Genomic DNA, 26925 nt, shown 5'->3' with positions numbered 1-26925 from the left:
TCTACCCTTATTCCTTTGCAGACAGATTTCACTTTCTCTACCCTAGGCCTAGAGATACTTAGTTCACTACAGATCAGATAGTGGTCTGTATCATTGAAAAATCCCCGAAAAAGTCATACATTCCTAAAAGATTTCCTGATTCAAAGTCTGTTAAGATATAGTCTATTATGGATCTGGTACCCCCAGCCTCCCATGTGTAGCGGTGAATAGCCTTATGCTTGAAGAATGTATTCGTAACAGATAAACCCATACTAGCACAGAAGTCCAGCAAACGCTTCCCATTCCCATTAGCTTCCATATCTTCCCCACATTTACCAATCACCCTTTCGTATCCTTCAGTTCTATTCCCAATTCTCGCATTGAAATAGCCCATTAGCACTATTCTATCCTTGCTGTTGACCCTGACCACGATGTCACTCATTGCTTCATAAAACTTGTCAACTTCATCCTCATCTGCACCCTCACATGGTGAATACACGGACACAATTCTTGTCCTAATTCCTCCCACTGACAAATCTACCCACATCATTCGCTCATTTACGTGCCTAACCGAAACTATGTTGCGTGCAATGGTATTCCTGATAAAGAGCCCTACCCCAGACTCTGCCCTTCCCTTTCTAACACCCGTCAAGTACACTTTATAATCTCCTATCTCTTCCTCCTTATCTCCCCTTACCAGAATATCACTTACTCCTAGCACATCCAGATGCATCCTCTTTGCTGACTCAGCCAGTTCTACCTTCTTTCTTCCATAAGACCCATTAATATTGATAGCTCGCCATCGAATTCCATTTCGTTCGCCAAGTTGTTTCCAAGGAGTCCCTCGCCTGTCAAATGGGAGTGGGACTCCATTACTCCCATAGGTCCGAGGCTTGCTTAAAGTGTTCTGAGCTCGGTAAATTCATGAAGCAGGATGCTGCCCTACTTGCACATAGTCCAAGTGAGGATCTCTCCTCTAACGGGTTATGGACCACCGGTGAATTGTATAGTCCTAGCCGCCTGAGCACAAGGAGGGCCACGACTCAGAATATGTCCGAGATGCCCACTCCCATTCCATAGCAACTGGTATCCCGACTCTCAGGACCACTTACTAGGCCACTCAGCCGTTGCCCATGGTTAACGAACTAGGACGTGACTACAGTAACCCACAAACATGAACCATAGATGACAAGTCACAAGTAATTTTCTAATACTCCTTCCCATATTCCTCCATACAAAATTCCCTTGAATTGCATAAAGAACCTTGTTTGCCCCAAAATGACCAAGTTCTTTGTGGTAATACCAAATCATATCTTCCTGTAACGATTTCCGTACACAAACTTTAAATTGACCAAAATGACACTTCCTTGACAGGAAATCACTACTTATTTTGTACTCATGTTTACCTTCCTTCACTACAACATCTGCCTCCTTATCTCTTAGCAAGGTCAAGATAGCATATATCTCATCCTTCCTCTCTTGTTCCAACATGAGATGACGTAATCGATCCCATTCAGGGTGTCCACCCGTATGGAAAATCTGGGAAACAGGGAAATGTCAGGGAATTCGATAAATAACGGGAAAACCTGGAAATATCAGGGAGTTCAGGAAAAATTCTGGAAATTCATTCTTCTGCCAGATCCATGTAATATAAACACATTTTTCAGTTTTTATTACATTACTCTAGGGCATTCCTTTTATGCCAGGAATTAAATCGTAATGAGAAGTTAATAAAGTGTGATCTCGAATGTGAAGTAACCAATAATATTAATAGCTATATGATAGATTGATTGAATTTTCAATTTTTTGATCTGCTTACTATTGAATATTCTGTGTTGTTGAGGAATGGCGAGCTTGTAATATCCTGTGTAATTTTGTGAGTATAGAACAAGATTTAAAATAGTGACATCACATTGTGAGATGAAGGTTACCGGGCGAGTTGGCCATGCGGTTAGGAGCGCGCAGCTGTGAGCTCGCATTCAGGAGATAGTGGGTTCGAATCCCACTGTCGGCAGCCCTGAAGATGGTTTTCCGTGGTTTCTCATTTTCACTCCAGGCAAATGCTGGGGCTGTACCTTAATTAAGACCACAGCCGCTTCCTTCCCATTCCTAGGACTTTCCTGTCCCTTCGTCGCCATAAGACATATCTGTGTCGGTGTGACGTAAAAAAAAAAAGGATGAAGGTTGTTTGTTGGTTAAGAGATTTTGAGTTTGTGAAGTATGTTTGGATGTATTCAGTCTTGATCCAGCCAATCCCAAGCTGCCATTCATATAGATTTATATCAGTTGAGTGCAATTTCGAAACCTGGCTGACAATTGTATTGTCTACGTCACCATGTAGTTAAGCTACCTCACTCGGTGTGTGTGGTACAGGTTTAATAGTGTTCAGTGTAGATGGAATTGTATTTACATCCGTGTGTTGGTTAGTATATAGTCTGTGTATCATACCTCAGTATAGTTCATGAAAGACAAGTGGCAAGAATGTGACTCAGCAAAAATTGGCACTGTGGTCTCGATCAGCCATATAACATCCTTCCTATGCCAGTCATTAGTTGCGAATAATTTATTTCTTTTCTTCTTATTAATAATGTACCTATTCTTGTTTGTGTCGGATATTGTTAGGAAGTGCATGCACTATCTTAGAAGGACTTGCGAATTTGTTTTCACTAGTGATTCGCGTGTGATTTTTGTAGTACGGTATTACATTTTACGAGGGCTGTGTGCCGCAGTTATATTGCATCAGCTGTTATTGAAGCAGTAGAGTGCTGGCAGCATAGATAAGGCAGTGCTCACAGGTTTTATGAACTGTCAATTTAGAAGAAAGCTGTGCGGAATTTAAGACTATTTAAAAGATTTTTACAATATCCTTATCTTTCTTCTGTTTTTAGCTAACAATATCTTCATCAAAGCCAAGGAAAACTTTGTTTAATGAAAGGTGGCTGCTTGATGGTACTTTCAGAACATGGTTGAAATCTATGCCTCAAGACAAATTTTCAGCATAATGCATAATATTGTAATCTGCATAATATGTAAAACATCATTTACTGTTAGCAAGATTGGGAAGCAGGCATTAAAAAGTCACATGGGAGGAAAGATCATGCCAGTAGTGTCAAGTTCAGCCAGTTCTCGGCATCCCTTTCAAGTTATTTTAAAAAGGAACATTCGAATAGTGAAGTAACAAGAGACTTAAACTCAGTAGATAATACCTGGCCGTGCACAAGTTGCCCTCTGCCTGGCACAGCTATCACAACAAACTTTATCAGATATGACTCCACTTCTTCTTCTTCCATTAAGGAAGGTTCACCAGAGACGAGATGTCAACAGAATTATCTTTCAGGAGAGCAAGTAACCAAAGCTGAGATTATATGGCGCATGCATACTGTCATGCAACACTATTCTTTACGTGCTAGTGAAGCTAGTGTACGTTTGTTTCCAGTAATGTTTGCAGACCCTGAAACAACTTTGAAAGTTCAACTGCACAGAACAAAAGTTGCATATAGAATCACTCATGGTTTAGCTCTCTATTTCCATAAACAAGTTCCTGAGTAAGTGCACACATTTCACCGTTGGGTTTGACGAGTCACTGAATAAAGTTTCTCAGATCGACCAAATGGATCTAGTAGTTCGTAGTTTCATGAAGTATGCACTTCTTATTTTGATTCCATGCTTCTAGGTCACTCTACCTCCTCAAATTAGTTAAATGTTTTTTTTGCAAGCACAGCAAGGACTCTATCTAAAAAAACTTACAAATTTCAATGGATGGTCCAAATGTTAATAAAAAGTTCCTTCAGAATTTTAGTAATTTATTAAATGATGATCTAGATGCTCCTATTTTGTTGAACATTGGATGTTGTGGCTTCCATACTCTACACAATCATATAAAATGGCAGTAAAAGAAATCCTAAAAGTTTCAGACAGATCTTCCATTTGCATCACTTCTTGATGAATCTTTTATTAATGATAAATGTCATGACAAGGTTTGTTAAGTCTGAGTTGCTGCAGTCTTCAGAAAATGTCCTAAAACAAATTTAGACAGTAAAGAAAATCTTCTGCCTGCATCTAAAATTGACATAGGTTCTGCTGCTAAAGCAGCACTTCATGGCACTCTTGGATTAAATGATAGAGATATCTTAGTGTTTCGCACAGATTGTCTAAGAGGAATGGTAGCTTTATGCCAGAAGTTACTGGAAAGGTCACCACTGGCTTGTCATAGACATCATCATCTGCAGTTTCCAGCTGTTGGCTGGGTCTGCTCATCGCTGGCATATAAACTGACTAAATTTATTTATTTGTTTCGATCCAAGTGTAGCCAAGTAGCCTGTAAGCAGCAGGCTGCTAAGGATAGCTTTAAATGCCTTTGTTGAAAACAAATGGATCTCGGGTAATGAAGCCGATCATGTACAAAGGGGGTTCACTTCTGTTTGTGAGAATGATACTTTGAAAGAAGAAGTGAATTCTTTGACTTCTAAAGACGAGAGGTTAGATCACTTTTGGCTTCGCACTGTTTTTCCAACAGTAAATTTGAAAACAGTAAAGTGGGCTTCATTTCTCAAAATGATACTAATATTGTTTCATGGAAATGCTTCACTTGAACGTGGTTTTCCTTTTAATAAAGAAATTATAGTCGAGAACATGCTACAAGTATCCCTTGTAGCACAAAGAATAATATATGATGCTATCCCAAACCCTGGTGGAATTGAAAAGGTCTCCATTAATAAGAACATGCTCCATGCTGCAAGGAGTGCTCATGCTTTGTATGTTCAAATTCTAAAGGAGAAACGTGAAGCATTGGAAGTAGAAGATTCTTTGCAAAAAAAAAAAAAAAAATCCCGTGTGGGGATTTACCGGTTACCTCCATCGGGCGCATCCCATTGGAATTGGGGAAGCTCGCTGGCTCTGCCGCCAGCAGAGTCAGAGGGTAGTAGAGAAATAAAATACCACCGTGAAAAAAAAAAAAACTGGTCCCTTGCCAGGGTTATGGCGAAGACTGGTAAATGACCAGAAGCCAGAAAACATCTTGAGGCAACCTCTAGGGCTAATATAAAAGGATGGGTACCCGTCCAAAGCAAAGTCAAGTCAAAAAGCACGATGGCACAACATTTTAAGAAACATACCCCAGGGGGTAAATCTTCGGATAAATCCCTCGTCGTGAACGCCACGGCGCACGAGTCTCGTTCGGATTCTGGGGGAGACTCGACATCATGCAAGAGACGAGTCGGAGCGTCTCGGTGTACCCCGAAGAGTCAAAAACTCAGGCCAAAATCTAAAACCTTTCTAGCAACTTTCAACATAAATTCACTTACACAAACTGGCAAGCTGAAAACCCTCATCAAAGCTCTTCACGAAAATCAGATATCCATAATGGCCCTACAGGAATCAAGGTACCCAGATGAAGAGATTTTTGAATCCGAAGGCTACCGATTTTTCAAGAGCAAAGCGCAAAGAGGAATCCTCAATGGAGCTGTGATGCTTGGAACCGCGTTTGCTGTTAGAACCAAGATCCTTAAATCGGTTGCAAATTTCGAACCTGTGAATGACAGATTGTCTATACTCACAATTAAATGCGCGAACAAAACCTATGCTCTAGTTAACGCACATGCTCCTACAAACGATAAGAACAAGTCTGATCCAGACGAAGTTGATAATTTCTGGGACCTACTGGATGAAAAATTAAACAAAATCCCCAAACACCATGTCAAGCTTCTTTTGGGTGACTTCAATGCCCAACTAGGTCGTGAACAGAAGTACAAGAAAGTTATAGGAAATTACCCTGCTCACAAAAGAACCAATCCCAACGGCAAAAGACTGGTGTCCATTTGCGAAAATCACAACCTGCAGGTCATGTCGACCCACTTTCGCTATCTACCCAGAAAGCAAATGACTTGGCGTTTTCCCGTCCAAGCTCTCGGAGAGTTCCAAATTGATCATGTTGCAATCTCCAGGAGAAACAGCCCTGAGATTATGAATGTCAAGGTAAAGAAAGGCATCAATGTGGCCTCAGATCATTATATGTCTCTTATCAAATTCAAACCAATTCCCGCAAACACAAGAAAGACAACCAAACAGATCACATGCTTCGACAGTGATAAACTTCGGCAAAGGGTCGAGGAGTTCCAGGAGAAGGCTAGACCAAATGACTGTGACTTTAACAACGCCAAAAGTCTCCTTATTGAGGCCGCCAAAGACGTTGCAGAAATCAAGAGAAGCAAACAGCATGCCTGGTGGAATGGTACCTGCGAATCAGTCCTCCAAGAAAGACTCAATGCGTGGAAACAGTACTACTCTACGAAATCAGAAAATGATTGGGAAACCTACAAAACCCAATGTGCCCAAGCAGCTAGGGTGTTCAGAACTGAGAAATGTAAATACGAAAAATCTCTCATTGAAAACATAGAACAAAACTTTAGGAAGAATGAAAGCAGAGAGTACTACAGAGCCTTCAAATGCAAACTCGCTGGCTATAAACCACCATCTCTATGCTTTGAGCGAAAGGACGGCACACTGGCGACGTCAAATGAAGAAAATTGCAGCATTCTGGCAGATTACTTCAAGAATTTACTTAATTGCTCTAAACCGCAAAGCGCCATTGGGACCAAGGAACCCTTACTCAGGTACCCAGATTCCAGACCACCTGACAGAGATGAAATCAAATGCCACATTGCCCGTCTCAAAAATAACAAAGCGCCGGGGGAAGACTCAGTAGTAGCAGAACTATGGAAATATGCCCCAGAGGAATCACTTGATATCTTGCAAAAGCAAATAGAAGAAATTTGGAACAAGGAGACCCTACCCGAAGATTGGAAAATAGCTTTGATCCATCCATTACACAAAAAAGGCAGCATGAAGAACATCAACAACTACAGAGGAATATCTTTGCTACCTGTGACTTACAAAATTCTATCACTTGCCATCCTGGAGCGTTTGGAAGCACAAGTCGAACATTATATAGGTGAATACCAAGGAGGGTTCAGAAAAGGTCACTCAACAGCTGAACAGATCCAAAATCTCAAAACGATCATCAGATATTGTACACTAAGGTCGCAGCAGTAGAGCCACCCTGACCGATACAAAATCCAAGGTGAAGTTCCACGGATGTCTCTCGCATTCCTTTGACATCAAAACAGGAGTCCGACAAGGTGATGGGCTATCCCCGATACTCTTCAACTGTGTTCTTGAAAAGATCATCAGAACCTGGCGGGTGAGATTACAGGAAACCAACTACAGTCCATTGAGAATAGGAACGAAATCCAAGGGGATCGCAACAGACTGCTTAGCATTTGCCGATGATATTGCTGTTCTCTCAAACGACATAGAAACCGCTAGAGCTCAAGTTGAAATTTTAAAGGAAATTGCTGAACAAACTGGTTTGCAGATATCGTTTGAGAAAACAGAAGTAATGACTAACATCAAAGAGGCTACACCAAAACTCCATACAAAATACGGGGACATCACCCGAGTAGACAAATTCAAATACCTGGGTGAGATCATCATGAAAAATGGACTGGACAAAGAAGCACTTCAGGAGCGAGTACGCAAACTGGAAATAGCCTACCAAACATCCCGCACAATCTACAACAAAAAATGCCTTTCCCAAAACACCAAGATACGTCACTATGAAACAGTTCTGAAGCCAGTAGTTCTATATGCAGCCGAAACCCTGTCTCTAAATGCCAACAAAGGACTCCTTGAAGAACTGGAGAAAAGAGAACGCAAAATTGTGAGAGGAATCTTGGGATCAAAGTACAGAAATGGAATCCATCAAAAGAGATCCAACAAGGAAGTCTACAGCAAAATAGAGAAAATTACCGACACAGTCAGAAAAAGACGGGCACGATTTTACGGTCATCTGAAAAGAATGGACGAAAGAAAGTTAACTAAAGAAATATTTCACTTTTTTGATTCAAACCCCAAAACCACAATTCCTTCTCTTATCTCTACATACCTCGACTCCGTATTACCTGATAGATTCCTAGTGAGGAAATCGGCCAAGACATTTTCTTTACCCTTAATATGTTGAATGGTAAAGTCATATTCACTGATAGCCAAAATCCACGCCATTCTATTACTTGTTAACTTACATGTTTTAATAAATACTAATGCCTGGTGATATGTCCATATTTCAAACTTATTTCCTAACACATGCATCCTAAATTTACTTAAAGAATAAATAATGGCTAAGAACTCAATTTCTGTAATGGTATACCTCTTTTTTGTCAATCTGAGTCCCCGATTTGCCAAGGAAACAATACCCAAATTTCCTTCATCATCCCTCTGGCACAAACATCTGGAAATATCCTTTTCCAATGCATCGGTCATGAGTATGAACTCGCAATCAGGCATTGGGTATTTTAACATAATGGCATCATTAAAACCTTTCTTCAGCACAAGAAATGTCTCATCATGTTCACCTGTCCACTACCATTTAGCTCCGCCTTTCAATAATCCTCTAAATGGCTATAACAACGCTGCACCGGGCGAGTTAGCCGTGCGGTTAGAAGCGCGCCGCTGTGAGCTTGCATCCGGGAGATAGTGGGTTCGAATCCCACTGTCGGCAGCCCTGAAGATAGTTTTTTGTGGTTTCCCATTTTCACACGAGGTAAATGCTGGGGCAGTACCTTAATTAAGGACACAAGCCACTTCCTTCCAACTCCTAGGCCATTCCTATCCCATCGTCGCCATAAGACCCATCTGTGTCTGTGCGATGTAAAGCCACTAACAAAAAAAACCAATGCTGCACACTGAATAATGAAATGTTTAAAATAATTCAAACCCCTATGATTGTAACTGTTTAACATTACGTGGGGTATTCATGTTGTTAATCTTCTCTAATCTCGTTTGTTCTGATTTTACCCTTGTGGAGATACAGTGTGCCTCAAAAATGTAACCTGGATTTGGTGGACACCCTGCCATTCTATCATGTTGTCTGTTACACTACCCACACATACTAGTAGTATGTTTTAATGTGAAGCCCTTCTCTCTAATTTTCTGTATAACTATGTCCAAATGTTCCATGTGTTCCTCAAAAGTGTGAGATGCTCTAACCACGTCATCAATGTACATCATTACAAAATCCCCTGTATCCCAACCTAAAACTCTAGACATAGAATGAATCAATGCTGAGGAAGATGTCTTTGTCCCAAACGGGACCCTGGCAAATTGATACAAACAGTTCTTATATGCAAAGGCTGTGAGAGGTCTATCCTCTTTTCTGAGAGGAATTTGCCAAAATCCATGACAGAAAACCATGTTTTTCCTTCAAATTGCTGAATGAGTTCTTCCACTGTTTCAAGCCTCTGTTGATCTGATTCAATTTTCTGATTCATCAGCCTAGCATTAATACATAACCTTACAGACTCATCCTTCTTGGCAACAACAATTAAAGGATTAATACTATGGCTACAAGAGGGTTCAATTAATCTGTAATCTATCATTATGTTTATTTGTTCTTCGACAGCACTAGCGTATTTAAGTGGAATGGGGTACTTAGGTCCCACAAATGAAGAATGGTCATGTACTACAAATTTGTGTTCGTATACATGTGTTCTTCCTGGCTTATCACTAAAAATGTTCCGATGCTCAACTAAAATCGAACACAATTGATCTTCCTGTAATTCACTCAAATTACTTCTCACCACTGCCTCATACAGACTATCCCTCGGATCCTGTCATATGGACACGTGACACACATCAAAACATTTCCTCTCACTAGGAACACCTTCACTCATCTCTCTTATATCTTTAACAGAACACACGTTACCAACACTTACCTCAGACCCATCATAATTTACACATACTTCTTTGCTAGTTTTCCCCTAGGACAAACAAACACCACCCAAAACAAAGTCTAATCTAGCCCCATGATTTGTAAGCCAATCAGCTCCTAAAATAACCGAATACACAAGGTTTGGTACAACAAGGCATGGCTGTAAGTTACATTCATCTTTAATCGTGAATGGTTCCGCTGTCATTTTATTCACTCTCTGACTTACTACAAACAGTTGTTATAATGAAAGTCTGCCTCACGGGAATTCCCATTATATTCTGCCTTTTTTCAGAACTTCCTCGTAAAAGTTGGAGCTAATACATGACCTTTCACTACCAGAATCTAATAGTACCTTCACTTTCCTTCTCCATATCATCATTTCTATCGTCAAAGTTACTTCCTCACTACTTACATCACTTAACAGATCACTTCTTCTGTCTAAATTAATACTCCCTTTAATTACTTTATTATCTATGACTACATCATTACTTAAAATGCAATATTATCCCTCAACTTACTTGCAATATGTTCTCTCTACTTAGGTCACAAACACGTTGTTGTCTTAAATCTACTTTCATTACGCAATTATTTACCTTACCTACCTGTTTCTGACAACTCATACCTTCAGACTGTCCACATGACCTATTTATCCAGTCCGCTGAGAGTTTAAAGTGCTCTGACTCGATGATGACTCCTAAATAACATTCATATTAGGCCTATTATTATCTCTCTGACTATTCTGTCCAGAATTTTTCACATAATTCACATATTCATGCTTCCCATCTCCAGATTGTCTCTGATAACTCTGCTGACCCCTATCACCATTGAATTTCTATTAGTCTTCTGATCATAATTATTACCCCTCCTCTGATAACTATATGACCTGTTTCCCCCTCCCTTTACTGGTCTATTCTGCGGTCCATTACCACCTACGCTACCATTCAGAGCATCAAAACTATCAAATAATACTGCCATTTCTTTAATAGGACTGACTTTTTGCATACAGGCACCTTCCCAAATCCTTTCAGAATAATGTTTTAACATAATCCTTACAATATCAACTTCTGCCCCTGTGCTATTAAGGTTGTTCCATATGAGCATGTGTGCCAGAAAATATTCAGTTATAGACACTCCCTTCTGTTGCCTATATTTACCAAACATAATATGTTCTCTCTCACGACCTTGTACATTTTCATCCCAAAACTTGTCAATGAACTTCTCTTTAAATTCTCCTAAATTAGACATATTATTATGGTACACTTGAAACCATATTTTACTTTCACTGATGAAGGCATTCGACAAGATCTCCAACACGTATTCCCATTTGATAATATTATCCCTCAACTTACTTGCAAATCTTTTCTCGACTAATTTTACAAATTCCATAGGATTGAACTATTTTCCAGAAAACTTAGGCAAATCATGGTCCCTATTGTACAAACCACTCATTATTACCACTTCTCTTATAGTCTGATCTTCTCTAATTTCTTGCCGTAGTACCCTCTGGCAATTCAAAACTTTTTCTTCTGTTACTTTCTCAGCATTCTTTTTTATTATTCTCCATTCTTCCTGTGATTTTTCTTCTTTCTCTGTCACCTTATGTGACAAAGTTTCCTGTTTTTTCTGTAGTTCACTGACCTGCCAAAGCTTTTTTTCCAAACTGTTCAACTCTACTGACACATTCCCTCATATCTTGCACAACTGCAATATGAATCTTGTCTAATCTCTTCTCTATGATCTCATGAATTTCTTCCCGATTATTAGAAATCTTATTACTTAACTGCACGATATTGTTACCATTCTCTGTACATGTTCCTTTGACTTTCTCGATCTGAGTATGAAGATTGCTCCGACTCAATTCCATTTCACCTATAATTTCAACACACCCTTCATCTAACTTAGATATTTGATCATTTACTTCTAATATCTTAGTATCTAATTTAACATTTAGTGATTCACATAACCTATCTATTTTTATTACTGATCGTACTGTTACTACTACCAATTAATTCTTCCATTCGTTTATTACTATTTTCGTTATTTATATCAATCTTTTCCTCAATTCGTTTATTACTATTTTTGTTACTACTAATCATTTCCCAGAGCTTGGTCATTCCGGCCATCATCAAATTAAAATGTTATAAATTCATTCCCCCTGAGACTTCCTTTTGAGTTTCAATGTGCTTTTCAACTTCTGCACTTTTCTAAATTACCTCAGAACCTTCCATCGTGTTCACCTGCTCCCTATTCTCAACCTCACTTTGGATGTTCTTAGAAGCGATAGCCACCTCGTTCCGTGACTTGCTATTGTCTTCCTTGTTCATCTTTGGTTCGCTAGTAATAGTATGCGATCTCAGATTGATTTCCCTTATCAAATCCCTTGACATGCCACCATAATACAAAAATATGTAACACAAATTTACACTCCTCACATTTAAAGTTAAAAACTTCATCACTGATCCGTATTGAACTAATAGTTACAATGCTAAAAAGAGAAAAATGTTCCACCTTTTCAATACAATAACACTGTTGCACGAATCAATGTAGCAACATGTTTAATTTATGAAGGGACCGGTTTTGACATCTGTCCATGTCATCATCAGCCTACACAAAAATGGCAAGAAGTTAACACAATTGTAGCACTTATGGCACTTCAAAAGGTGGATAGCGGTATATATATAAAAACTTTTAGAATATGAGACTATTAGTACTGATATGGATTTTTTGAAATCTAAGGAAAAGAAAAGAAATTAAAAATAAGAAATAGAAAAGTGAAAATGGTAAGGTAAGTATAATTATGAGGTTCACTTTAATTTAGCCTTGTCATGAAGTACTTAAATAAAATTATATCATTTGTTACCTAGCAACAAAAATTTTATTCCTTGAATAACAACAATTGTGAACTATACTGCATCATTTTTTTAACCTCAAGATCAGCAAGAGTGCTCAAGAAACTCTACATGAACTTCTATTTTTAATTTAAGAAAAGTGTCATAAGTGCTACAATTGTGTTAACTTCTTGCCATTTTTGTGTAGGCTGATGATGACATGGACAGATATCGAAACCGGTCCCTTAATAAATTAAATATGTTGCTACATTGATTCGTGCAACAGTGTTATTGTATTGAAAAGGTGGAACATTTTTCTCCTCACATTTACCGGTTATAATTCCATTGGCTTAAATGTGCATATTCTTCCCAAAATCAACCTATAGTATGCTGTCATTCAGAACAAGTTCTGAATTATTTGAGTCCTACATTGCGGTGATACTTTGTGACTACTTGCTCATTGATTTAAAATGAAACAATATTAAAATATTCAAGAAATAAAATATTCAATCATCGGGATATGTACTCTCACTCAGCACTTACCTGATTACTTACACATACAATTGTTGATGGGCACCAACTACAAATAAATGTAATGATAATAGAATGAGAGTCATAATTATCTCTAGGGTGTGAGGTAATAAGCTTACTTTGACAGCATAACATATAGGTTCCCCACTCAAATTTGAAGTTATCTAATCTACCATTGAAATAAAACAATAATTTGTATTTGATGCTAAACAAAATATATTCTTTAAATGTTGACTTTAACGGGTGAGACCTGCTGCGATAATTCAAAAGATAATATAAAACTCTGACATTATAACTGAAAGAAACTCTAGGCATTAAATTTGAAATCCTCTTGACCGGACATTTAAAAGTTGTACAAGAAATTTATCCCTCACTGGTTCACTTAACAGTACGTTCAACACTTTGAGTGTTATTACAATGTATTCTTTTGAGTTAGTGTCAGCTGTAGGTATCTCAAACCTAATTTAGTGAAGTATCCTTTTAGTTTCACAAATGAGATATAGTAGGGCTTGAAAATATAATCACACTTTATAAGCAATTCGCTGATAACTGTTAGTCTGCATTATGATGACTCAATATTCGGCTGTCACCAAACTGACACAAGAACCCGACCGAACAGATACACGAAACACACTACGAACATTTAATCCATTTGGTCACTGACGACTATATATCCATGTCACTGTTCTATCTTCAAGTGACTGACTGACCCAAGTGTGGCTACACTCTCCATATGACTGCCTATCTCACTGTTCACCATTCGTCTCCTTCCAACTGACTCCAATACTTCATGGCAAGTTTCTCCATTCAACTCCTTCCAACCAACTGAACTCCTGCTACAGGATAAACCCCTATATATAGACATAAGTTGTCACACACACGTCATTTCTAAAAGAGTACATGATATAACTCCCACCCAGCACCAAAGTATTACATATAGTGATGAAATAGCCTCAGACAAAGTAGAAACTCCCAGAAATTAGTCCAAATCCATGCAATGACAGAGCGATCACTCGACACTTACTGTAAAAGTATTGCACCATATGTTGTAATGTTTTAAAAGTAGTATCTATCCAGTATTCAAGAGACAGTAGGTTCGAACCCCACTGGCGGCAGCCCTGAATATGGTTTTCCGTGGTTTCCCATTTTCACACGGCCGCTTCCTTACCACTCCTAGCCCTTTCCTGTCCTATCGTTGCCATAAGACCTATCTGTGTCGGTGCAACGTAAAACAATAGCAAAAAAAAAAGAAAAAAGTAGTATCACAAATAATATATCCATATCTGATATTAGGCAGTAAGTCTCACTCTACATTATTTTGATGCTAACATACACACACATATATACATAATAAATTAAATCCAATAAAGCAAGCAATAATTAATACATAGCAAAATCAGATTAATCAGATTACAGAATTGAATCAAATAATAATAATAATAATAATAATAATAATAATAATAATAATAATAATAATAATAATAATAATAATAATAATAATAATAATAATAATAATAATAACGATAATAATAATAACGATAATAATAATAATAATAATAATAATAATAATAATAATAATAATAATAATAATAATAATAATAATAATAATAATAATAATAAAAATAAAATACTTAAACTACGAGCCCTCAGACAAAAGCACATTTGTAGATTTCAAAAAGGCATATGATTCGATAGACAGACCCTCACTATTCCAAATTCTAGAAGAGAGAGGACTAGATCCCAAAACCCTAGAACTCATAAAACAAACACTAACGGGCACAAAATCTAAAGTGAAATTTATGGGAGAAATTTCAGAACCCTTCGACATTCAAACAGGTGTGAGACAAGGTGATGGACTCTCTCCTATTCTGTTCAACGTCGCCCTAGACAAGGTTATGGAAGAATGGGAGAAGGAACTCAAGAAACGTGAATCTTGGAAACCGATCCGATTGGGCTTTCCCAAAAACAACCTCTACGTACCATACCTCGCATTTGCGGACGATCTGGCGATTTTAACAGAGGATGAGGAGACTGCCATCAAGCAGCTTGAGATACTTAAGGAATCTGCAGAAAAAGTGGGACTACAGATTTCATTTGAGAAAACTAAATTCTTCTGTTCAAAGACAAATATCACGAGCCTGAGAACAAAATACGGTAAAATCGACCGGGTCTCGTACTTTAAATACCTCGGAGAATTCATCGAACCGACAGGCCTTGAGAAGATCTCACAGCAAAACTGTCTCCAAAAAGTCAAGAAGGCATTAGGGTTAGTTTAAGATATCTACAACAAAAAATGCATGTCAAGACAGACAAAAATTCGGCATTACAACACAGTCATAAAACCAACAGTCCTTTACGCAAGTGAAACATTGTCACTTAACAGTAAACAAGAATTAGAAGAAATAAAAAAGCAAGAGAGGAAGATCATCAGGAAAATCCTAGGAACAAGATATACCCAAGATGGTTACAGACTACAATCAATCAAAACAACAGAAAAAGTTTCAAACATTGAAATTGACATTAAGAAAAGACGAATGAAATTCTTTGGACACCTCATAAGATTACCAGAAAATCGACTGTCAAAAAGAATATTAAATTATGTTAGCTCACTTAAGAATTCAACACCTTGGCTGGACGAACTTCGAAAGGACCTCAAAAACGCAAACATATGTGCAACAGACATTTTAGAAAGAGACACCTTCAGACACAAAGTCAACAAGTGGGAAGTTACATCAGAGCAACCAAAGCAAAAACAGTGCAGACCAAAATGGTCGGAAGAACGTAAACAAGCCTTCTCAGAGAGAATGAAAGCCTATTGGAAGAACAAGAAGAACCCAAAGAAAGCTTGATTGAGTTGTTTGCTTAACGTCTTCCATTATTGGGAGAATACGCTAATAATAATAAAAATAATAATAAAAATAATAATGAGAAATATTTGTAATGGGATTTGAACCATTACAGTTTCCCTAAATGTATCTCCCTATAACTCTTCTAAACAAATTTCCTAACATAGGTATCACTGTGGTAAAATCTCACTCCCAGTTTCCCACATACCCACTCCATAGTCTCATTTAAATCCCCAATCACCTACTCAGTCAGTATCCCTCCTACAGAGTATTCCACTGATAACAATCTCTGCTTCCTTAAACTTGCTATGGGCTTTTACGTCGCACCGACACAGATAGGTCTTACGGCGACGATGGGATAGGAAAGGCCTAGGAGTTGGAAGGAAGCGGCCGTGGCCTTAATTAAGGTACAGCCCCAGCATTTGCCTGGTGTGAAAATGGGAAACCACGGAAAACCATCTTCAGGGCTGCCGATAGTGGGATTCGAACCTACTATCTCCCGGATGCAAGCTCACAGCCGCGCGCCTCTACGCACACGGCCAACTCGCCCGGTCTTCCTTAAACTTTACCTGTACTGCATTTACCAGATCCCACACATCCCCAACTATGTTGGTACTTATACCTGCTTGTCTTATGTTGTTAGTACCAACATGAAACACCCTTCTCCTTTCCCCTCCTCCTTCTCTTCTACTTTCCTCAACATCTGCCTCAACCTAATTCCTAGATAATTACCCTGGTTCCCTTTCCTCCACACACTTTTCCCACATGTCTAACAAAGGAATCCCCCGTGACCAGAGCCTCAAACCTACCCACCTCATTTGATCCCCTCCTTCCTGGTCAGCCCTATTTTTCCTGACAGCTGCAGAAGCTACTTCCTCCTCCCTTTTCTCCCTCCCATGACCCTGTTCCACCTGTCTTTTCCTATCCACTACTTCACATTTCCCTTTCCTACCTTTTCCCTTCCTCCCACTTCCACACTTCTCAACAACAGTTTCCTGTTCCTCATTTTCCCTCGTTTGTTCTACCTGCAGTGACTTGTATTGATTTCTCACAGACACCTGTCCTGAATTCTGATCCTGAATAGAGCCCTTAGCCTCCAATCTCCTTCCTCTTAAAACATTAGACCACCTGTCTTCTACAATTCTCCCGTTTCCTTCTCATCCCTCTTTTACACCTACTGTAACCTGTACATTTTTTTTTGAGGGAGGCCTACTTTCCTTCCTGTACTCTGAGAGAATCCTAATTATCTCCCTCAAACTCTCCATACTCCTTAATGCCTGGCCACACCCACAGTTCCTACAGTAGAAAGGAAGAGGGTGAAACCCAGTGCTGGCACCTAGCCTACTCCTGTTGAATAGCACTAGGGGGTCTGCTCAAGGCTTTACGTCCCCATCCGATGGACGAATCACCATCTGCATCAACAGCATCATATGCCGTCATTCCATATGAGCACTGCAGAGAGGTTTGGAATTTAATCCAGGCTTTTGGCACACAAACTAGTGATTAGAAATTTGTAAACCATCCCCCTCTCCTACCGTGCTAGCCGACATTCTGATGGTGAAATTCTTTTTGACCAATGGGACTTGAATTGGCTAACCACGGTGTCAGACCGTATAGACTTCAATGCCTTAACGATCATGGCAACCAGGTGGGCTAATAATAATAATAATGGTTTTCTATGGTTTCCCATTTTCACACCAGGCAAATTCTGGAGCTGTACTTTAGTTAAGGGGACCGGTACAGTAAATAACCTTAAAAAATTTGATTTTTCAAAATATTTTTAAGACTTGCAGTCTTCTAGTTCATTTTGGTGAAATAATTATTTAGGAGTTATGATTTAAAATGCTAGACAATGCATAGGCTATTTAGAGAGCTCTGCTGCATGTGCACCAATAGTGTGATACTTGCAGCCATTTTAGTTAGTCTTTTGTCCTGTAAACATAAACAAAGTCGTATCATATGTTCATTTTGTTACAAGTATTTGGCTTGAATTTTCTGCACTTGTTATAACCATGGGAAGGAGAAAGGTTGCTTACAGGAAGAAAAAATATAGTTTCCATAGTAATCAACACTCAACACCATGTGCCTAGGTGGTGATGGTGGTGATTACTGTTTTAAGAGTAAGTACAACCAGGCAACTATCCTCTATATAACAGTAATCAGAGAGAAAAATGGAAGGAAGACAAGGGCCACAAAGGGCGTAAAAATGAAAGACTCCCTAGCCCTCGTAAACCTAATAGCGTCGGGGCTGGAAAAGAACAAGAGTTGACCAAGGGAGGTTGGATAGGATAGATGAAAGTGACGAGCCTGGCACAAGTAAGTGGAAGCAATGCCGGGACTCAGCCAAGGGCCCTGTGGTTGACAACCCACGCTCCAACGTTCAGAGCCCCTGGGGCCCCTTTTAGGTGCCTCTTACGACAGGCAGGGGATACTGTGGGTGTTATTCTACCGCCCCCACCCACAGGGGGTGAATGCCATGTGCTCAAGGAGAAGCTGAAAAACCAAATGAAAATTACAGTGCATCAGGGAGGAAACTAACCTCTTGTTCAACCTCAAGTAATACTCCCAGACTAGTGAGAGTGATAAGTTGACAGGAAATGTAATTTTTGATGTTGAATTAATGTTTCCAGAACTAGAAAAATGCCTACGTTGTGTATGTGGATGGATTATCAGTTTTACAGTGCATAATGTGTTAGGGTTAGGTTGTAAAGTAGTGATTATATGTGACAACTGTGAGGATATTGGTTCATTTTGCAACAGTTCAAAGACTGGTAAAAGAAAAAAGTGTGTATTCTAGAATGTTAGAACAGTGTATACAATGAGATGTATAGGTCAAGGTTTAAACATGTTTTGTGGCTTAATGAATATGAGACCACCAGCGTGGAGAAGTGCATATAACATCATAAACAATAAAATTAACTACGCTACAAAACTTGTGAAGAGGGAATCAATGTTGAAGGCTACTGAAGAAGAGGTTTCTCACAGTAACAGTAAAGATTTGGCAGTGTCTTGTGATGGTACATGGCTGACTCTGAGCCACTCATCTTTATTTGGTGTATGTACAATTATAGGAAGTAAATCAGGGGAAGTTCTTGACACAAAGCTTCTTTTCTCTTATTGTCCGAGTTGTGAAACATGGAAAACCAAGAAGAACACTCCAGAATATTCAGAGTGGTTGGACAGTCATGCATCTGATTGTTCTGTTAATCAAAAAAGGACCGAGCTCGATAGCTGCAGTCGCTTAAGTGCGGCCAGTATCCAGTATTCGGGAGATAGTAGGTTCGAACCCCACTGTCGGCAGCCCTGAGAATGGTTTTCCATGGTTTTCCATTTTCACACCAGGCAAATGCTGGGGCTGTACCTTAATTAAGGCCACGGCCGCTTCCTTCCCACTCCTAGCCCTTCCCTGTCCCATCGTTGCGACGTAAAGCAACTAGCAAAAAAAAATCAGAAAAGGGACAGCAGGTGGCATGGGGGTTGAAAGTTAACACAAGATGTTCGAACCTTCTGAGATAAGATATTGTATGGCGTACGGTACATAACATACATTGGTGATGGTGACACAGAGTCATTCAAAGCGGTGTCAGATATGCAACCGTATGCTCCTAGTGTATCTATCACCAGAGCTGAATGTGTTGGTCACATTCAAGCGGAAGAAAACTTTCACATGGCAAATTACTGTCTGGAAAAAACTGACTGACAAATTCTGCAATAAATACTCCGATGACCTACTATGGAAATGCCATAAGAAGTAATTCAACATCAGTAAATGATATGAGAACTGCTATCTGGGCTCATAAAAGCTCATCTGATGAAAATCCACTTCATTACTTCTGCCCAAATGGAGATAATTCCTGGTGCCCGAACCAGCGAGCTGTCACTGCAGGCACAGTTCAAGAAAACAAACACAAAAACACATTTCCTTCAGCTGTTATGGATGTGATTAAGCCTGTTTTCAAGGATTTAGTTGCTAATGAACTGTTGAAAAGGTGTTTAGGAGGTTATACACAGAATGCTAATGAATTTCTCAATGCTAGGATTTGGAAAGTGTGCCGAAAAACTGGGTTCTGTGGGAAGACAATTGTGAAGATTGCCACAAATGATGCCGTTATGACATTTAATGATGGAGTGAAGAGTAGGTTGGCTGTGCTGAAAAAAATGGGCACGAATCCTAGTGTCCTTTGTGAACATGCAATGCTAAAAGAGGATGTGATGCGTACAATGTCTGCTGAAAAAAGGGTATGAGAAGCCACAAAAGAGGCCAGACAAAGCAGAAGAAGATTAAGACTGGAAAATTAAGCTGAGCAAACTGATTTAGAGGGAACATCCTATGCCCCAGGAGCATTTTGGCAGCCACTGGAAGGCTGCTGTGTCTTTACAGGGGTCAGATAACTTTGCAGCTCATTTTCTCAAAACTATATTTTTCAAAACCATTTCCCTTGTAACTCCTAAATTATATGGTGTATTACAATGCCACTTTCTCTCATGATGTTAGTCTACAAAACTGACCAAAATATGCAATATTTCAGTAACACAAAATTAAAAATACTAATTTTGCAAATATAGTTTTGTAGCTGTAACTTCAATTAGTACATTTAAAAAAGCAGAACACTAATATATTGATAAATGGTCCAGCTATGAAGGAAACTGTGAGCACAGACACACAAAGAGCCGCCATTTTGAATAATTAATTGCGAGTTTGATAATGCCAAAATCAATTCTGAGATATGTGCTTGCACATTAAACAAGTATTATGCTTCATTTTGAAAGTTTTCTTGTACATACAGTAGGAGCTGATATAAAAATTATTTAAAATGTCCAAAATTTGAAGGCTATTTACTGTACCAATCCTCTGTAAACCACCCCCTCTCCTACCCTACCGGCCAACATTCTGATGGTGAATTTTTTCGACTAGCGGGACTTGAATCAGCTAACCACGGTGTCAGACCCTATAGACTTCAATGCCTTATGCCTTATAACGTCTAAATTCAAAGAGTCATTGTTTAAGAAGCCTTTCTCGTGGACAGTCAAGATTTCTTCTGAGGATGCAGAGCACAGTTCTCTGCGAAACGTAAAGAATTTAATTTAATTTTCTTGACACGGCATAAGCCCAAAAGCCTATACAGTATCATGTCTATAAGTACACAGGCTGTGAAAGCATCAATGGCAAATTATTATTATTATTATTATTATTATTATTATTATTATTATTATTATTATTATTATTATTATTATTATTATTATTTTAATATTATTATTATTATTTTAATAATAATAAATAATAATAATAATAATAATAATAATAATAATAATAATAATAATAATAATAATAATAATGGTTTTCCATTTTTACACCAGGCAAATGCTGGGGCTGTATTTTAATTACGGCCACAGGTGCTTCCTTCTCACCCCTAGCCCTTTCCTATCCCATTGTAGGACCAAGGATCCTATCAGATGGAATGGGATGGTACAAACCAAACCGTGAATTCTACCAACACCAAGAAACCCTCAGATGCCATAGGAAGAAGACAGCTGGCTTTCTAAGAACACCTGAATAGAATGGACTCCTACAGGCAGTCCTATGAGATCTTCAAAGTAGCCAGCAAGGCTAAAACCACTGGATCTATGTGGATCCAGCCGGTAGAGAAGGATCTTGAAGAACTTAATATTAATCACGCCATAATTATTAACAGAAGTAACTACCATTCAACTATCAAAAACAGACCTTAACATCCTTTACAGAAGCTAACCACAATAAGACCAAGAAATGGTCCGATGAATGCAAGATAGAGTGCAGCAAGAAAATGAAGGCTTGAGACCAACAGAAAAGCTCAAGGTACCATGAAGAAAACAGCAGCCAAATCCACCATCAAGAAGATTAGAAGTGGCGAACATTGAAAACAACAAGAACACAGCTAAAGCAACGTGGTCTTTAGGTGGTCCCAGCAAACTCAAAATCTCCTTTTTAAAAAAGACTTAAGAATGGAAGACAATGCTTGTAATCCAAGAAGAGCCATAATTTCAACAGAATTTGCTTCCCTGTAATTAGAAAGGTTTAATCGATTTTGAATTTTTGTCTGTACATGTTTTTGTTTTTGGTTTGTCCATAAAACAATTTTATTAATCACATCATCATCCGCAAGTAGAATGCAGATATCTACAGGAGCTGCTTTATTACTCGAAGTTTTAGCAAGGCATTCAGGCCAGGCAGACCTTGAATAATATTGTGTGCAAGCATTTTTTTGTTTGAGTTTGTAGCTGGCTGTACCAAATACATTTATTTTTATGTAGGTACACATTTGTTGAAGGAGTATCAGATGAAGCAGTTGTGGTTGTCTCACCTCCATCCTCATGGCTGGTTTCATCAATGTCCAATAACGGACCATTTATATTGGTATCAGGGTTCAGTGTGTCATCTTCTAACAACTCGGTATCTGAATCAGATGATACACTGTCATCGGTATTGCTGATGATAAAATCAGGGTCTTGGTCAGAATCATTGATCTCTGAAGAGTCACTCACTTCTGCCTCACCGCTATAGTATTCCAACCATTCGTCCAATCTGACGTGAATATCAATGTCAGTTGGTATTGCTGCACTGCGTTGAGAGATATTTTCCATGTCTGTGGATATAACAAATGCCAATTACCTAAGAGAAATCAACCCCAGGTAGAACTCACAGCTATGCTGTTATTGATAAAATACTCTGTTATACGACATACTGGTCTGAAAGACAGACAAGCTTAGCACAGAAGAATGGCATAGCTGACAAATAACACCAATAACAATGCACTGAACAGTTTTAATACCACAAACATGCTATAGCTTATAAGACGACAGATCAAAGAACACATAGGTTGAATGAGAACCTTCGTCAATGTTGCCATTATTGGAGAAATAAAATAACATAGCAGGCCTGACAGACTGATCTTTCTGGTAGAGGTTTAAAATTCATCCTCACAAGATTCTACTTTATTTGCAGTACTTGTTCTTACAATTATGTAATTCTGTGCAGTATCACTTTCCGAACATAAATTTGTCGTACATCCATCGACTGGTGCCAGTCACTGATCCATTTTCACGATAAAATACACTGTATGGCCAAAAGTCACAGGAAGGGGGTGTTCCATTAGAAAATTGTGCCATGTATGACCCATAAGCATTGTGGCTAGTTATGGCATAGTTGAGCAATCTGTCACACACACCAGTGTCGTGAAGATGGCAACACATCGCAAGTTAACCGACTTTGAATGTGGGATGATCATCGGCGCACGGCGCATGGGTCATAGCATTGCAGAGATTACACACAAATTGGGGTTTCCGAGGTCAACAGTGTCGAGGGTGAATCTTCAATATCGCAGGTAGAATGTTACAACCCGCATAAACTGCCGCACGGGAAAACCACTGGTGTTTAACGAACGGACACCACGTCGCCTCCGCAGAACCATACTGGGCACTCGACGGGCTACTGTGAGTCAGATCACCGCCCAGTTGAATGTTGGGAGTTAGGAACCCATTTCTAACAGGACTGTAAGGAGGCAACTGCACCGCCTAGGCTTCACCAGCTGATGACCAACTAGTGTCCCTATGCTGACACCTCGACACAGAGCTCAACGACATACATGGGCCTGCAAACATCGGCAGTGGACCATGGAATAGTGGCGGCGTGTGGTATGTGGTATGGTATGGTCCGATGAATCCCAGTTCCAGTCAAGCTGATTGGCGTGGGAGAGTGTGGTGTATGCCCCATGAAGCTATGGATCCTGCGTGTCAACAACAAGGTTGTATCCAGGCAGGAGATGGCTCAGTTCTGGTCTGGACGGCGTTCTCATGGTTGCACTTAGGCCCCATTGTCCGTCTGCAGGGAGTGCTGACAGGTGCATGTTATTTGGACATTCTTTTGGACCATTTGCATCCCTTTCTGGCCCAAGAGTACCCTGATGGAGATGCCATGTTTCAACAGGACAATGCACCATGTCATCTCTCTGTGGTGACATGCAGGTGGTTGGAGGGGCACTCCAGTGAAGTTACAACCATGGATTGGCCCCCCAGACCCCCCCGATCTTAATCCAATTAAGCATTTATGGGATTCTGTCAATGCTGATATACGCTCCATGAACCCCGCACCAACTACACAAGACCAATTACTGTGGGTAGCAGCGCGAGATATGTGGGTCCAGATCGCTCCAGAAAGATTCCAACATCTTGTATAGGTGGTCCGGCACAAGGTTGCACTTGACAGTTGTAAGTCATGTTGGTATCACTACAAAAATGAAATGAAGAAAGTCACCCATTAATCAGAATCACCAATCTACTACTTTTTATGTCAGATACAGTTACGCATTTTATTCATGTTAATTCGTATTTAATGCCGTATAGTGCTTATAATTGTTTATTTGCTTACACAAATATGAGCATTTTAAAAATGTTATAAGGTTTAAGCAAGCCATAAAATAAATATTAACTATTTTCAGTTGATTGTTGTTGGCAATATGGGTAGTATAGTGGTGCCATCTATAACTAGATTGACTACCGTATTGAAGTGTTGCCGTTTTGCCTGTCTCCACTAGCACATGGTCAGGTGTCATTCGCGCGTTTATGAAAGTTTTGTTTTCATTGTGAAATAATTGTGAAATTTTATTTTAATGAATGCAGTGCGATGTCTCGGAAACGGCAACATAGTCATGAAAAGCGGAGTGTCCCTTAATAGTCAGGCATTAAAATTAGTGCAGAGAACTCACAAGTTTTACGAGAGGGAGAGGAAATTCGTACGCTAGCCGTCTCTCTGTTCCTGCAGATCATGGTGTGGAACACATATGTCAAACATTAGGGCTTTCAAATCGTACTGTTATTCAGAGAGGTGTTCGCCTCCAAGAACAGAAGTAAAAAGGGACTGGGGTACATAGCAGTAGCGGAAACGGGACTGATAGTAGGGACTTGTTTCACAGCACTCCGGGAAAGAAACGAATTAAGCTGTCTCCTGTAACAGGAATTATTTCCAGGCTGGTGCAATACGAAGACACGAGTATGAATATTACAGCTCAAAGTCCCTTCTGTCATTGTTATGGACAATGCACCTCACCACTCCGTAATAATGGACAAGACCGCTACTTTGAGCACCCTAAAGAACTGTTAGTAGAATGGCTGCGGTAGAGAAATACCCCAGCGCATATGTGTATGACTAAATTAGTCGACGAGGTAGCAAGGGAACAAGGGCACGAGGTTATCAGGTTGCTGCCGTACCACTGTCACTTCAACCGCATTGAGTTGGTACGGTATGGGGTGAAGTAAAACATTACGTATGCACTAATAAGTCCTTACTGAAGTGGAAGGACTGTTCAGGAGAGTATTGCTCGAATGGATACGGCTTTGTGGGTGAAGAAAGTTAGCTATGTCGCAATGTTCATTAACTCGGCAATGGCAACACATGGCATCATCAGAGACTGTCAGGAGTTGATGATCTGATTACAATGACAACAAAGGCGATGGTAGTGATGGCAGTGATCTGGAGGATATCGAGCCTCTACCTTTGTGAATCAGGTATGAAAATAAGGTTTCTGAATTTTCATGAATTTTATAGATTTTACTTGAAAACTTTTGTGTTAGCACCGGTGTAAATTATTCTAATAATTATTGGTGTATTTAAAGTGAGATTCTTGTCGGCCGATTTCTTCTGTACCTTCTAACATCGCGATAATAAGAACTTCGTATTATATTTATCTCGTATCATATTGTATGATGAATAAATGGTGAGTATAAAGTTCGATTTCTATCGGAGGATTTCATCTGTATTATGTATCATCGCAATGACATTAAAAATATCTCTTCCATGCTTTTAAAAACTCACGTGACGTGCAGTCAGCTGTTGTTACGGCGGCAACATCGCTTTGTGCGCCATTGCAGCGTGACCGACATTGTGCGCAGCTGTCATGTGCAACCTTACGCCGGCCCACCTATAGAGTCGATGCCTCGCCATATTGCTGCCATTTTGAGGGCTTGCGGAGGAGCAACTTGTTATTAACATCGCATTCAGTAAAAATGAAATGGCGTATAGCTTTCAGTGCCGGGAGTGTCTGAAGACATGTTTGGCTCGCCAGGTGCAGGTTTTCACTCAGCCCCCATGTCAATGGAATTAACCAAGGATGGTTAAAATTCCTGACCCTGCGGGGAATCAAATCCAGGCCCCTGTGACCAAAGGCCAGCATGCTAACCCTTTAGCCACGGAGCCGGACATCACATTCAGTGTCTTCCCATGACTTTTGGCCACTCAGTGTATATGTCGATCCAGCTGACATGTAGTGTTATACGAGGTTGAGAGTAAAATTGAAATAGAAAACATACATATCATTGCACCTTAGCGCCTTAGAATATATACGGTATTTATACATACAACCTCATAATTCTTCCAATGCTCTTATATGTGTGGAGTTTTGAAAAACAGTGAGAGTGATCAAGGCATGCAGATTGCAGTGTAACAGGCATGCACTGCTATGCCAACACAGAGCAACAGTGGTTTGGGGTAGTGGAGTGTCATGGCAAATTTTGTACATAAATATCAAAAGAGAGTTTCTATGATGTGCCATTGCTTTGCCTTTTGTGGTTATAAAAGTTTGCACTCTGCAGTGCCTTAGAATTGCTCTTTAAAGATGAGAGGTGTAAGAAATTCACAATTTCTCTTAATATTTTGTAGATGCAATATGAGAAAAAGTTGATTCAATGGAGTAAACTCATGTAACCTGATCATTAACAATAAGAAGCAGTGACCCTATGCTGAAGCAAATGATATAATACTGTAGTGAGATACCTTAAGTGTAGCCTCCCAGGCTTATAAAAAGCCCATCCGGCAAGTTAGCTGTAAAAATAATGGAACATGCTTTACTATCAAATACTTCATTGCAGTACTCATACTTACAATCAAGTCATTTTATTGCTAATGAAGCAAGTTCAGATAATGCACAATGCAGCGATACTTATGACA

General features: G+C 39.4%; 1 protein-coding gene across 6 annotated transcripts in view; it reads right to left on the bottom strand.

Annotated features, from left to right (window-relative positions):
- The window catches only part of LOC136875759 (mitogen-activated protein kinase 15), a 273592-nt gene that overhangs the window by 20142 nt on the left and 226525 nt on the right, over positions 1 to 26925 (bottom strand). The window contains exon 10 of one of the 6 annotated variants that reach the window (XM_067149336.2): positions 26752 to 26799. The exons of the other annotated variants lie outside the window; for them this stretch is intronic. Within the exon in view, the coding sequence (XP_067005437.2) occupies positions 26773 to 26799 (27 nt within the window). The 3' untranslated portion in view covers positions 26752 to 26772. The remainder of the gene's footprint in view (positions 1 to 26751; positions 26800 to 26925) is intronic. 6 annotated transcript variants of the gene reach the window in all.

The sequence above is a fragment of the Anabrus simplex genome, chromosome 6 (assembly GCF_040414725.1).
Source record: "Anabrus simplex isolate iqAnaSimp1 chromosome 6, ASM4041472v1, whole genome shotgun sequence".
NCBI classification, from domain to species: Eukaryota; Metazoa; Arthropoda; class Insecta; order Orthoptera; family Tettigoniidae; genus Anabrus; species Anabrus simplex.
Note: the sequence above shows the minus strand (reverse complement) of the source record. Positions and strands in the feature narration are given on the sequence as shown.